At 40.3% G+C, this 14,433-nt stretch overlaps 1 protein-coding gene across 1 annotated transcript; it reads right to left on the bottom strand.

Annotated features, from left to right (window-relative positions):
- Window positions 1-1,229: 1,229 nt before the first annotated feature.
- On the bottom strand, window positions 1,230-11,170 carry LOC148825567 (uncharacterized). The gene is made up of 3 exons (XM_088926326.1): window positions 10,885-11,170; window positions 7,518-8,279; window positions 1,230-1,234 (listed from the first exon to the last, which is right to left on the bottom strand). Exons 1-3 carry the CDS (start codon window positions 11,168-11,170, stop codon window positions 1,230-1,232), a joined length of 1,053 nt encoding a protein of 350 aa, XP_088782452.1.
- Between the last annotated feature and the right edge of the window lie 3,263 nt (window positions 11,171-14,433).

Raw genomic sequence — 14,433 nt, 5'->3', positions numbered from 1 at the left:
CAACCCCTTCTGCCGGACGTGCTTGTTTCTGGAATATTTGCAATGAGTACCGAATTAAGAGTTATGTGTCCTTACTGGTATTTTTTAAACCGTGAGGGACATTCGGTTATATACAAAAAGGACAGAGACAAAGTAATAATCCTATTTTAAAGTGTCTGTTACGGATTCGGTAAGTGAAACCGAAACCAGTGAATGAACCCCCTTGCAGGAGCTGACAAAGCCTAGCTGTGATCCAAAGAATGCCGAAGTCGAAGGAACGAGCCGAAAGTCCAGGGGAAACCGTTGATCCAAAAGGGAATGAGTTACCGAAGCCAAAGCGTGATCCGATACCGTAGACAATAGAGCAATCCGATAGTCCAGGGGAAGCCAGAGATCCAAAACAGAACGTGAGAAACGAAGCCAAGCCGTGATCCGAAAAACCGTAGTCAAAAAAACTCGTAGGGGAAAAACCGTAAACCGTAACCAAGAAGGACACAAGGTAGAAGTAGGAGTAGCGCAACCAGGAAGCTCGAAAGGTAAACCAATACTGAGCAAGGAGGTATGGAAAGACAGGTGTTTAAGTAGGATGAGACGGGGGTGTGGTGGTGAATAGGAAAACTGATAGGTAAACAGATGGAGTAAGGCTACGCCTACTTCTGCCTCTTCCTTGCCGGGAGGCAGGGATCGTAACAGTGTCTTGCATTTTAATTTACTGATCAGATAAATTGAAATCTTCTGATTCAGAGCCCCTGCAGTTCATGCTAATTAGAACCACAACAATGCTCCTGAGTCCTGAGCACCACACTGAGCACAAGTTCAGCTGGGGTCTGACTTTGTTCAGCACGACTTCTTGTTGCAGTTAAGCTCAGAGCTGGAGACGATTTCCATATTCTACCACACTAACTAGTCCGAAACTTAGTACACAGTACACACTTTTTAAGTGAAGTCAGGTTGTTAAAAAATTAAACCAGCACCCTGTCACAGAAACATACTCCAGTCTCCCGCGCAACAAGCAGGGGTACTCAACACTGTACTATGGTGGAGCACTTGTCTGCAGCTGAGCGTGAGCTCTGATTACTGTTAGCAGACATTTCCTCATTTCCAAAGACATTTTCGCCTTCTCTCAGCTTTTTAAAGACGGTCATAAACCCTCAAGAAGTAATTCATTTCAGTTTGAAGTCTGTTTCTGTCTCTGCTCTTGATGAAGAAAAGCTGTGCGTGGGGGACTCCCTCTCTAAAGAGGTTTGCCGTCACCCTGCAAGGGAGAAGAGCCAAAAATCACCGAGGCAACTACTGAGGCAATTAACATTTAACACGTCAATAAATAATAAGAAAGAAAAAAGAAAACTAGCCCAAACAAATGTAAAGTTTAGAGCAGCGCTCAATAAAAATGATCAGAAACCAAAAGCGCTACTTATGCGGATCAGTATATTCCGATACCGGTGGTTCTGCAGAAGAAATAAGAATAGTTGAACTCCAAGCACTGTCTTGCCATCACGGCTACTCTGGCTGCAGCTGCTTTAAGATCTACTCAGCGGGCACAGAAAGTTGTAGGAGGTCAGACTGGTTTGCGCTGTCCAAATAACAGTATGCGAATTTAAGCTTTTTCAAATAAGAGTATTTACAATATAATACATACTTCAAAAGTGTTACTAATTAGCATAAGTGTTTTGGCAGATTGTGGTCTTCAATTAGTAAACGATGAAGTGTTTCCCTGCTCGTGAGCAGACCTGCCTCCATTTACACAGACTCCTGCTCAGCTCTTGATTTCACAGCAGTTTTTGAACAAAGCCCAACGCTGTAAGCAAGTTGAATTATGAAAAGTCATTAGGCACTAGGGATCCCAGTATGCTATCGCGTCCTACTTGCATGATCCTACTACATGGTTGGAGAGATCAAGAGGAAATCAAGAAACCCAAATTGGACTCAAACTCATGAGATTAAAAGTTTCATGCTCTACCCACTGTGGTAGCTGAGCACCTAAAACATACCTCTCCAATAGTTTCCCGAATCACGCTACAATCTTTATTTCCTTGTGGGTTGTGTTTAATGCATAACACATTCTGATACTTAATGGCGACGTTTCAGGGCAACAAATCGCAACCCTCAGCAACAATAAGCAGGACTTGGTTGTTCAGAGTGTGAAGCCAGGAGTATGTCTTGATCCTGCACTGGCTGCTATTTGAAAAGCCGTCATAAATGATGCGTAACAGAGCTTTATGCAGCTGGCTTTTATGCATCACAATGCATCAGGAAATACAATACTATCAGGAAAATAAACCAATTAGAAATACGCAATACAATGTCTGTTCCCAAAAATGCAAGCTGTTTTACACTGACGTCACTCCATTTGAGATAATTCAGATTGTGAAGACAACTGCTCCCTAGCAGATCAAAATATTACACAAAGGCTGTAAAGCACACTCTGAATCGATCCGAATATTTGATTTCCACGATCCGTTTAGTCAACAACAGGCAACTTGGCGCTTCTCCAGCAAAGCATTGCTCAGTTTAGTGAACTACTGGTGCTTTCAACACACCACCTTGTATAGCTCATCAGGATGGCTAAGTGGTCTAAAGTGCCAGACTCAAGGTTTCATATCCTTCCATTGTTTGGGTGCTCTGGTCTCTGAATAGAGGCCTGGGTTCAAACCCCATTCCTGACAGCTAGTCTCCTTTTCTCCCCGTCTTGTGCTCGCTGAAAATGACAGGTAGAGGAAAACGGAGAAACCGGTTTGCGGGCCCATCATGGGCAGGGAAATGCTTCGTGAACACTTCAATGTGATTAGCGGGAAGTCAAAGAGGCTTCGATTTCTGCCTTAAGAACTGTTTGGATTGCCTGTAATCGAGTAAAGATTTACATATGCATTCAATGGTGAAAGACCGAAATATAAAACCAGATGAAGACTTATTAAAACATTGTTTTCCTTGCTGTTTCTCCTGCGTTTCATTAAATGTGACATTGTGAAATCAACCTGTAGCCCTACGGAATGCAGTCACTCCCAGTGACAGCGGCAGGAGCAGAGAGGATTATATCAGAGCTCTAAAATATAGGCAAACTTGATTTACAGAACATTTTTATTAAACTTTCCTATCTGCTCGGCCTTACTGAAGTATTTGAGCTTTTTTATCTATTTCTATACTTTACAGTAGATAGTGTTTAGCCAGAGAAGAGAGATACTAGCACTATACCCCACAGTAACCGCCATTTCCAATAACCTTAACGAAAGCAGGAAGATCAGTTTCTGCTCAAGACAGCTGTTTTCTGAACTGTGAATCTCCAACACTGGCTGAAGACGCTGTGTCCGGGCTCCGCAGTTATATGAGAAAAGACTCAGCGAGCTGTAGGCGCAGTTCGTTGCTCTGAGCTCCCCGTGAGGAATGGGCGTATCCTCCTTCCGTCATCTTCATACACTCCTCTTAAAACACAGCAAACTCAGTGAACAATGCACTGAGTTTTGCAGTTAGCAGCTACATCACCTTCCAACCCAAAACTGATAACCCATTGAAGCTACGAAGGTCAGTACCTGGATGGGCGAGACCTGCTGGAAAAAAAAAAGCTTGTTGCTGGAAGTGGTGTTAAGAGACTCTTAAGATCTTCCAGAGGTGCTGGTCTAATAGCATTAGTTCCCTTACAGAGTTTACCTTTCATAGATGCGCAAATATTGATGGAGGTGCATGCTTCAAGGTGCCTTACAACGGTAGGGACTGCTTAAAGATGATTCATAGCGTGTGATCGTTTCCATATACGCCCAGTGCCACGGTGGTAGAATAAAGTATGATACTGCTTTGACACGCAACGACATTATATTTAACTGCAGGACTTCATTTTTTTGGTCATTTTGTCTTTCATTGCATTCGTAAGAGTGTAAATCAAAGGCAATTCCTGCAACATTAATATAAATGCTATTCAAACAGTGGTGCAGCTTTTAAAATCCTTGTACACATTTCTCCATTTTTCTCTAACAAAATTCCATTTTAATGTCCAGACGGGGAGACTATCATTCCAACCAAGCCCCCCTTAAATCCTCCGAGGTGTATCTGTCTGCTAGCATGTATTTTGTAAAGATTTTTCTTTAAGACAGAGAGGGACTTTGAAAAGGGTTACCGATGCCGCCACGCACTCCATGTTAGATTGTAGCAAAAGTGTGGCGGTAGCAGCACTTACTGTAGTTGTGGCAAAGCGCTCAAGGCAATGGACTAGAAATCCATTGAGGTCTTCCCACGTGGGTTTGAATCTTACTGATTATAGTGACCTTCTTATGTCATTGTGTTCCGGCACAAAAAAAAAGATAAAGTGCTCTTTCCTTTTTCCTGGTACTTTTGAAATGCTAAATCACTTGGACCCAAAACCTTGGCAATAAGTCCTTCAGTGTCGACAAATGACATTTCGCAGATGGAAGCAGATAACAACGCTCTTTGCATCCTCATGTCTTCTGCCCTACTTCCAGCCTTTGAAAACCGCATTAGTAAAGCTGAAAGAACCGACTCCGTAGGTGTTGGTCGTGCACAAAGAGGAGCTGTGATAATAGAAGAGGAGGAGTGAGAATGGTGCAGATGCAAACCTGTTTTCTTACACTTCTCTGGAAGAAATTAAAATAAAAGCTGAAACAGCAGTAGCCATAAGAGGAAATGCCTCCAAGCAGCAAGCAAGCACCCCTTGTTCGTATAGTGGTGAATATCCCCGCCTGTCACGTGGGAGATCAGGGTTTTATTCCCCAACAAGAAGACTGGTAGCTTTTCTCCCATCAGATTCCATCTCTCATGCAGTGTGAGAAAGCTTATGTAATATTCCTTTCTGTCATTTTCTGACAACTATTTCAAAGGGGCACCTTGTCAACTCCTAAATGCTTTTTATCAAAATCTACCTATGTGTCTGATTAATTTAATTTTTTTCCCAAAAAAAGTTTATTAATTAACAATCTCCAGTGAACAAAGAAAGTGCCGAAAAGGGTGAGTTCTTGAATCTTGAATCAGCTACACGGGTATCTGTTCAGTAGTGGTCAGGATATATATATATACGAGAAACCAGGAGGTCACTTAACTCCTATTAAGCATACAGGATAGGATAAGGACATAACAGGAAAGGAATGGGACATTTTGTGTGTTTGTGCATATGTTAACGCATTATCTACATCATAGTGCCTTACCTCATTTGCATGATACCAAGACCATAGAGCAAGCTCTTCCTCACGAGTGAGATTCAAACCCATGCCTCCAGGGTGACACTATTATAAAACGCTTTGGAAAATGTGTTGGCTTTTATAATTCATCTTCTTTTTGGAGTGAATGTTGTATTTGAGAAAAAGCAAAGATGCTCACTAAGGTAGTGATGACACAGGTTCTGGCTATGCAGAAACTATGAATCATATTCATATGAGGGCATCAGAAAATAATATTTAATTGCACTTAGTTTATGAGACTGTTAAAGTGTATATATATATTGCTTGTCCTGTCTGGTTTAAAAAAAAATTAAAAAGCTGCACTGAAAAAAAACAAAACATAAAAATATGGAATTATTAGTAATGGTGCCAAAATAGATTTTCTTATCAAGAGAGATTCATACAATTTCTCCAATCCCTTATTATTTACCCTTTATTGCATAAATATTTCTTGTGTTTGATAAAATTTAGATTGTGCAACAAAGATGTGTCTCTTTTTCTTAAGAGTTACAGTTAAGAATCCTAATCTGTTTTATACACATTTCTTGCTTAACATGGTAAGCTGTTACACAATTACAAGCCTATCCAATGAGAACAGTCTTAATTGTAAATTAAACAGGACTAAACTTAACATTCCAAGACTATAAAGGAATAAAGAATTCAATTTAGACTTATATTTTATTATACACATAAAGTAAACTGCATGACTAGAATTCTGTTCTAATCAACCATAAGTAAGAGTAATCATAGTCAACATTTAGATGACTAGACTAAATCAAAAGTGGCCGACTACAAAGTGACCAATAGACATTTTAGGAACAAGTAAAGGTTTATTCCTCTGAAAAAAGAACAAAGAAAACACAAAAAGTCAGCTGTGGAAACTTTTACGGATGTCACATGCTGACGCAGCTACCTACTTCAACTAATAGACATTTCAATTGACAAGACTAAGACTATGATTAAAATAAAAACTGGTGACTAAATTGGTGTGTTTTTAAGTCACCTGACTGGATAAAACTCTTCCCACACTGACTGTAGCTGAATGAACTCTTGCCTGTGTGACTGCACTGGTGAACAATGAAGGTCTTCTGTGTGAGTGGGCTGGTGGGCTATTAAGGTACACGAGTCACTAAAACACTTCCCACACTGATTGCAGCTAAAAGGTCTCTCTGCTGTACGAATAAGGGTGGTGTGGTGGCAATATGGTTAAGGATCTGGGCCTGTGGGTGCCGGTTCAAATCCTGAAGCTTACTGAGGAATCCTACTCTGTTGGATACCTGAGCAAACCCCCAAACTCTAACTGCTCCAGGGGTGCTGTACAAATGGCTGCCCCTGTGCTCTGACCCAAAGCTTCTCTCCCTATCTGTGGGCCTCATGGTGAGCAACCTGTGAAAAGATAAATTCCTAATACAAAAAAATGTATATGGCCAATAAAGTGATCTTAATATGTGGGCTCTTCAGGTGATTCAGTCACTAAAACTATTCCCACGCTGACTGTGTGAGTGCGCTGGTGGGCTCTTAAGTTATTTGACTGACTAAAAGTCTTCCTACACTGATTGCAGCTTAATGGTTACTCTCCTGTGTGAATACGCTGGTGGGCTCTTAAGGTACTTGACTGACTAAAGCTCTTCCCACACTGACTGCAGCTGAATGTTCAGTCTCCTGTGTGAATGTGCTGGTGTCTTTTTAAGTGGCTTAACCGACTAAAACTCTTCCCACACTGACTGCAGCTGAATGGTCTGTCTCCTACGTGAATGTGCTGGTGGCTTTTTAAGTTGCATAACTGACTAAAACTCTTCCCACACTGGCTGCAGCTGAATGATCTCTCTCCTGTGTGAATGTGCCGATGTCTTTTTAAGTTACATAACTGACTAAAACTTTTCCCACACTTACTGCAGCTGAATGGTCTCTCTCCTGTATGAATACGCTGATGGACTCTTAAAGTACTTGAATCACTAAAACTCTTCTTACACTGGCTGCAGCTGAAAGGTCTCTCTCCTGTGTGAATGTGCTGGTGATTTTTTAAGTAGCTTAACTGACTAAAACTCTTCCCACAGTGACTGCAGCTGAAAGGTCTCTCTCCTGTATGAATGCGCTGGTGGTTTATTAAGTGGCTTAACCGACTAAATCTCTTCACACACTGACTGCAGCTGAATGGTCTCTCTCCTGTGTGAAGGTGCTGGTAGGGATTCGAAATGCTAGACTGACAGAAACTCCGCTCCTGTCTGTGCCGTAATGGCAGTTTATCCACTCTATCTGAGCAAGGCCTTGAGTGATTCTTCCTCATCCTCTGATTGTGCTGGGGTCTCTTATTCTGCAAATGCTCCATGGAATGGTCTTGCTCTGGGTGCTGAAACAGAGCTGTGTTTTCTCCACCATGTCCTTCAGTGTGCTGTTCAGCAGTGTGAATCATCTGGGGCTCCTTCTCCAGCTCTCTGAGACTAAAACCGCCCAGCTCATTCAGTTGTTCCTCTCTTCGCCCAAGAACAGACATGCTCTCGAGTTCATTAAAACTTTCAACAGTTTTCTCAGTAACCAGATTTTTAAACCTGTGTGTAAAGTCATCGGATACTAAGGGATCGTATAATTGTTTTAGACTCTGCAATGACAATCTCTCCACTTGAACAGAACAAGGCCTAATTATTATCAAGCCCTGTTGGAGCTGCCGTTGTTCCTCCCTGTACTGACTCTCCTCTGGGTGCTGTAACTCAGTACTATTCTCTTCACCAGGGACATCAGTCTGCTGCTCTGCAGTGTCAATCAACTTGGGCTCCATGTCTTGCTCTGGAAGATTTAAAACATCCTGTTCTTCACTGTGCTCTTGTACAGTGACACAGCCCAGTTCATTACAACCTTGTGTAATGTTGTTTGTGTTCAGATTATTAATCTTCTCTGTAAAATCATCACATACTAAGAGCCCAGGTGTCTCACTCTCAGGCTCTGTCTTCACCATGGGCACAGAGTCCAGATCCTTGACACTCTGTCTGCTGTCAGTGTGCTTCTCACTGAGTGTCTGTTTCCCTTCTGCAGCAGTGAGCTCTGTCTCCTGCATCAGACTGGAGCCCCACTCGTCCTCATTCTGCTGCTGTTCAAGAGAAGCCCATTCCCCAGCATCAGGGAGATCACTAGACTCTGATCCTAAAAAACACAGGACAGGAAACCAAGACCTTTATAATAATAATAATAATAATAATAATAATAATTAACTTATTTTATATAGCACCTTTAATGGTGACTTCTCAAAGTGCTTTACATGATGCCAACAACAAAAATATAAGCATGATGAGAATACACTGAGGAGACAGTAGATGTTAATGCTGGGCGATAATTCGATAACGATAATTATCGCGATATAATTTTTCTCGATATAATTTTAACAAAAGTTCGATAAATGTTTGATACATATGTTTATGCTTTGCGCATGCGCACAAAATACTACGCGAGTGCGCGTGCGTGTTGCAGACCAGGCAGCTAACGTGGTGTTGTTAACCCACACGGTGGTGGCTGACAGGATTGAAGAGTGGAGAAATGAGTGACACTGAAGCAAATGTAGTGCTGCCAATAACCAGCTCGAAGGACGATGACATCATCGACAGAAAAGGTCATTCAACTTTGGTAATTTGGAGATATTTTGGCTTTTTACGATCAGACATAAAACAGAGCAGCGTGCACAGCGTTCTATTAAGATATTTATTTTGTACATTTTACTCATGCATATTTTGACATAAAAAAGACTTGAATACTCTCTACTTCAGATTTGTTTAATGTTTCTGCTGTTTGGCAAGTGTTTGTTGTGTTCTTAAAATAAAGAGTTGTTAATTTACCAATTAACTGTCTGGTTTCTTCAACTTTCACTCAGGAGAAAAAATCTGCCTTTAAACTTGAAAGAAATAATGATTTGACATTTATCGTGATAACTATCAATATCGACTGATATGAAATTTTTTATCGTGATAATGTTTTTGGCCATATCGCCCAGCCCTAGTAGATGGTGGCACAAAATACAGTAGGAGCAGATGGGTAAAGAACAGGTAGATAAAGGCTGTTCTAAAGAAGAATGTTTTGAGTCTGGATTTAACAGAGTTTAGGGAAGGTGACTCTCTGATATCCTTGGGGATAGAGTTCCAGAGTTTAGGGTATAACAGAAGGGCCTGTCATTCACAGAGTGTAGATGGACTGGGGGACAGATAGGAGACCAGAAACAGAAGAGAGAAGGTTGCAAGGTGGGGAGTAGAGCGATATTAATTCAGACAGGTACTGAGGTGCCAAGCCAAGCAGAGACTTATAGGTGAGCAGGGGGATTTTTAAGTCAACAGGAAACTTCACAGGAAGCCAGTGCAAGGACTCCAGGACAGGAGTAATGTTAGCAGTTGTACTAGACCTGGTTAGGGTTCTGGCTGCCAAATTATGGACATACTGGGGTTTGTTCAATGTGGATTTAGAAACCCCAGAGTGTGGAGTGTTACAATAGCCGATTTGGAAGAAGACAAAACTGACCAAAACGCTGACCAAGTGGAAATATGTAAATGCTGAAAGTAAGGAGCCTAATATTTAGCCCTGAACTTTAATATGTGCTTAGAGTAGTGCTCAAAAGGAAGTAATATCTGCACAAAAAGTAGCTTAAATTTTAAACTTGAGATGGCAAAGATATTATTTAGTAGCATGTAATTTAAGCTTTAAAAACTAATTTTCCAAACTTTAAATGCATTCAAACACATTTAATCTCTTTTAACAGAAAAAGTGAAAAGGGACTGAAAATACAGCAGACTAGTATTTTATGTAACATATTTTTACACAAATTCATGTATAGCCATTTAACGGTGAACAAAAAAATTCAAATACTGTAAATAAAAACGTAAAGAATGTGGGAAACAAAAATTCAACTCTTATACACCACGCAACAGAAACAGAGCTCCTCTTCGGGAACTAGTCGCTAGTTATCATGCAGCATCTCCATCGAAGAGGAAAGGCAAGTCAAGAGAAATTAAGCTGTATCACTGGTTTTATTATACTTTAAACTACATGCATGCACGTTCTAGTACACTCACAATCAATGTGTGTTGTTTAAGCAGAGGGGAATAAGTGCATATAAAGGGGTAAAAAGTACGTCTACTGTAATAACATCACAAGTACATTACATTTACACTAACACTGCACTGAAAGAAAGAAAGGGGTTGATTCAAACACACCGACTGGACACTCCAGTACACTAACACTGCACTGAGAGAGAGAGAGGGGTTCATACACACACACTGACTGGACACTCCAGTACATTAACACTGCACTGAGAGAGAGAGAGGGGTTCATACAGACACACTGACTGGACACTCCAGTACACTAACACTGCACTGAGAGAGAGGGGTTAAAACACACACTGACCGGACATTAGAGTACACTGGGATGAGTTAATATAGACACAGGCCCTGGAGGACTGTAATTCTTAAACCTATTAAAATTATTTTGTATACACAATCATTAGTATACATATAATAATATAAAGCAATACATCGCAAAACTATATATATATGTCTACTTTCCTAATTACTGATTCAGTGAAACAATTGTTTTCAGCACCGTAACCGTACAAAACAGTTCAGTTTCCACTAAAGAATCCCGTTGCTACATCACAAGTCTTTCCCACTTGACTCTGCATCTCTCCACTATATTCTCACCAGTGAGGAAGTTAAAGACACTGTTTTTAAACTCACACACACCTTGACTACATACAAGTCACCCCACTGACCTGAGAGCTGCAGTTTCGTGTCCATGTCTTCCTTTATTCCTGCAGGGACTTCACAGGGAAGCGTGTGTCCAACATGATCTGTCTGTCGCCGATCTCCTTCTGCTCCCGACTCCTTCTCCCACAGCTGCAATCTCAACTTCAGGCTCTCGTTTTCCTTCTTCAGCTGCGCCACTTCACTACCGACACTGTCCTCCACACACTGTGTGATTTTAAACACGGCCCGTCTCACCAGAGTCTGGGAGACGCTGCGGAGTTTGTTTTCAATCTCATCCTCGGAGTCAGACATCCTGTTTCGGAACACATGTGAAACTTCATGCACGATCGATTTGAGCAAATCCTCCATGAAAGAGTGAAGCTTAGTTTCCAGATTGAACAGTAAAATTGCCATATTTAACCAAAGTTGATCACAAATACAGAGAGATTGCTGTGCTGATACTGATATGACAAACACTATGACTCCTACGCACCTACGGGTCTATATTATTGCAAGGGTTTGAATTCACACCTAAAGCAGGAACAGGAACTGAGCGATCACTCCTCCTCCATCCTACCACATGACTCACTTCCTTAGTGATTGTTGCTATGCACTTCACATGAAGGACTTTCAGTATGTTGTATCTTGTTGAATTTACAATGAAATAAAATAATAAAAATAAATGTAGCCTTGTTTACAAATATATGTATATAAAATATACACATCAATATATATATTAATATATATACACATACAAATATATATGTTGTATTTTCATATATCTCCAGATCCTTCGCCTGTATTGAAATAAATAACAGTACTTAAACGTGTATTGAAATAAAGGCATTAAACTTTTAATGTAATGGATCCATATCTGAACAATGTCTGCTAATAGACGGTAATGTGGACAATTCCTGTTGCCAATTGGTTTGATATCTCCAAGACATCAGGCATTGAAAATATTGTTTTAAACAGAACATGTAAAATGGAATGTAGGTCAAAAACCTTCTGATAATCTAAGTACACCATGCTACATGTTCTGTGCATCCATTAATTTATGGGCTTTTATGGGATTTAATTAGTTAGACAAATTATATTTCTGCTTACAATAGATAGTTTTATATCTCTATTCATAATAAAGATTGGTTTTATTATAATTGATGATTTTTATAATTTATAGAAATCCTTTGTTTCATTTTCAGAAAAAAACAGCAATGTTGATAGAATAAGAAAAATAAAGTCCCTAAAAGACTGTGATTTGAATGAAGTCTTTTCTGTCCACATTTAAAATTTTACAGCTGACAAACCAGCAGCATTCTGACAGAAAGAGCAGTTGTAAACTCATTGTTTCAGTTATCCAGAGGAGCAGAGTGACTGAGAGGTCAGAGCTGTTAGCTGGTATTGTCAGTGTGAGAACAGCTCTCCAGCTCCCTCTCATTGACTTCACACACCTGAGTGTTGATGCTCTTTCTCTCCTGCTCATCTCCTCTCCACTCCCATCTTTTGTTCTTTTGTTTGATTTATCAGCTGCCCCTCATACATGAAGGAGGCACCAAAGCCAAAACGTTCTGTCTCTTTTCTTTTCAGTATGGAATAAACCTTTACCTGCTCCTGTCTCATTCACTCTCTTTTTCACCTTGTCTGCAGTCTCACATCCTGCTGCTCCATTGTCTGCAGTTTCTGTCCAGAGTTTCACCTCCTGCTGCTCCATTGTCAGAATGACTGATGAGTCACAGAACTGTTCTCACCTGTTAACACCTAGTAACATTTCTGCCCTGGTGGCAATTTAAATACCTGATTCTGTATTTTAATGTGTCTGTTTTGTGCTTAATGTCTTCATCTTGCTCTTTTTGTAATGAAATTGTTGTACTTGAAGTTGTAAAACTTAACCCTTGGTTTACCATGAGATTTTGACGTGATTTCTTGTTATAATGTTCATCTGCATTTGATACGTTTATATTTCACTATATTTACTAATAATCATACGTACTTATACATACTCCATGTAGATAATGTAAATGAAATCACATGTCACAGTAAAGGCTCACACACCGAGAATTCTTGAAGAATAAAATCACACTGCACAACTTTGGAACATCACGTCCAAGTTTAGTGACAGAAACATTAAAGATTTTAAGCTAAGACTTTTCAGATCACATTTTTATGAAAGGTTCAAGCAAAGTTGAATAACTTTGCAAGGAACATTTCAAAATCTCAGTCAAATCCAGTACGATCCCAATGGATCAATCTGAACTTTCTCCATCCCGACCAATTGGGAAACAATCTTATGGTAAAAAAATCACACGAAACCACACAGATTCTTTAATGCTTACATCATAATGTTATTAGACTAGGACACCGATGTGAATATGTGTTTGGGCTTCGATTTGCCGATTCTTGTTAAAGAATTGGTGATTTATGATTACAGAATCAGTAGCATCGGAAAGCAGGAGCTCTGTTTCTTAGCGATCTTGAAGGCATGTCTATGTAGAGCACAGTGTGAAAATCTGTACTAAAAAACACCAAGTGCTTAAGATGACATCTTCTTTTACCGTTGCAACTTTTAATCTCAGGTGTACTTTTAGAAGGCATAGAAAGAACAGTTGTGTCGACATTTGCATCATACAGCAGAATGGCGCAGCAGAAGCATGCTGGGCCCATGACCTAGAGGTCAATGGATTGAAACCATCCTCTGAGTTTTATGGAAGACTTAAGCACACCATCGGGCCAATGTAGTATAAGAAAAACAAAGATAGCCAAAATCTCTTTCTTTAAGTCCCGTTCTAAGTTTCTCGCTTTTGTGAGCAAACTTACCCAGATCTGCAATATTTTAAAATATATGCCTTTGTTTAATTGGAAATAACTAAATTATTGGTGATATCCAGTTATATACTTGAACAAAACAGAAAAATAACAATTATGACCTACATATTAACACACTGACCAGAATAATTGAAAAGCTTTGATTCAGAGCCCTTGCAGTTAGTGTTAATTAGAAAAACAACAGTGCTGAAACCTGAGCACAAGTTCAGCTCCTCTCCAGGTTTGTTCCGCACTGTTTCTCGTTGCAATTGAGCTCAGAGCTGGAGATGATCTCTAGATAGAACCGTGTTAACTAGTCCGCAGCTGTGTGCTCCTTTCGAAAGTTTGTTGCAATTGACCCAATGTGTGGTTCTATAGCTGTCAGGTGCAGTTCACTTACATAAAGGGCATTTATTACTGAGGAGCCTGAGTCAGGTAGTAGACGAACCTACAATCTTCTGATCCACGTTATCCATTGCATTACTGCCCTTCCTCTCACATTGCTGAACTGCACCAGATTGAGCTCAGTGCTTATATATATATAGTATATACATTCTATATGTATCCTCCACATAGTATATGGTGTGGTGCAGTGGCTAGGGATCTGTTCCTGTGGCTGAAGGTTGCCAGCTCGTGTCTCATGGCAGGCAGAGAAATCCTCTTCTGTTGGGTTCCTGAGCAAGACCCTTAAACCCAAGTGATCCAGGGCCGCTGTATAAATGGTTGACCCTGTGCTCTGACCCCACGTTTCTCTGTGTATCTTATGGAGAGCA

This window comes from Atractosteus spatula, chromosome 10 (assembly GCF_055471065.1).
Source record: "Atractosteus spatula isolate fAtrSpa1 chromosome 10, fAtrSpa1.hap1, whole genome shotgun sequence".
NCBI classification, from domain to species: domain Eukaryota; kingdom Metazoa; phylum Chordata; class Actinopteri; order Semionotiformes; family Lepisosteidae; genus Atractosteus; species Atractosteus spatula.
This window is presented reverse-complemented; position numbering and strand designations above follow the sequence as displayed.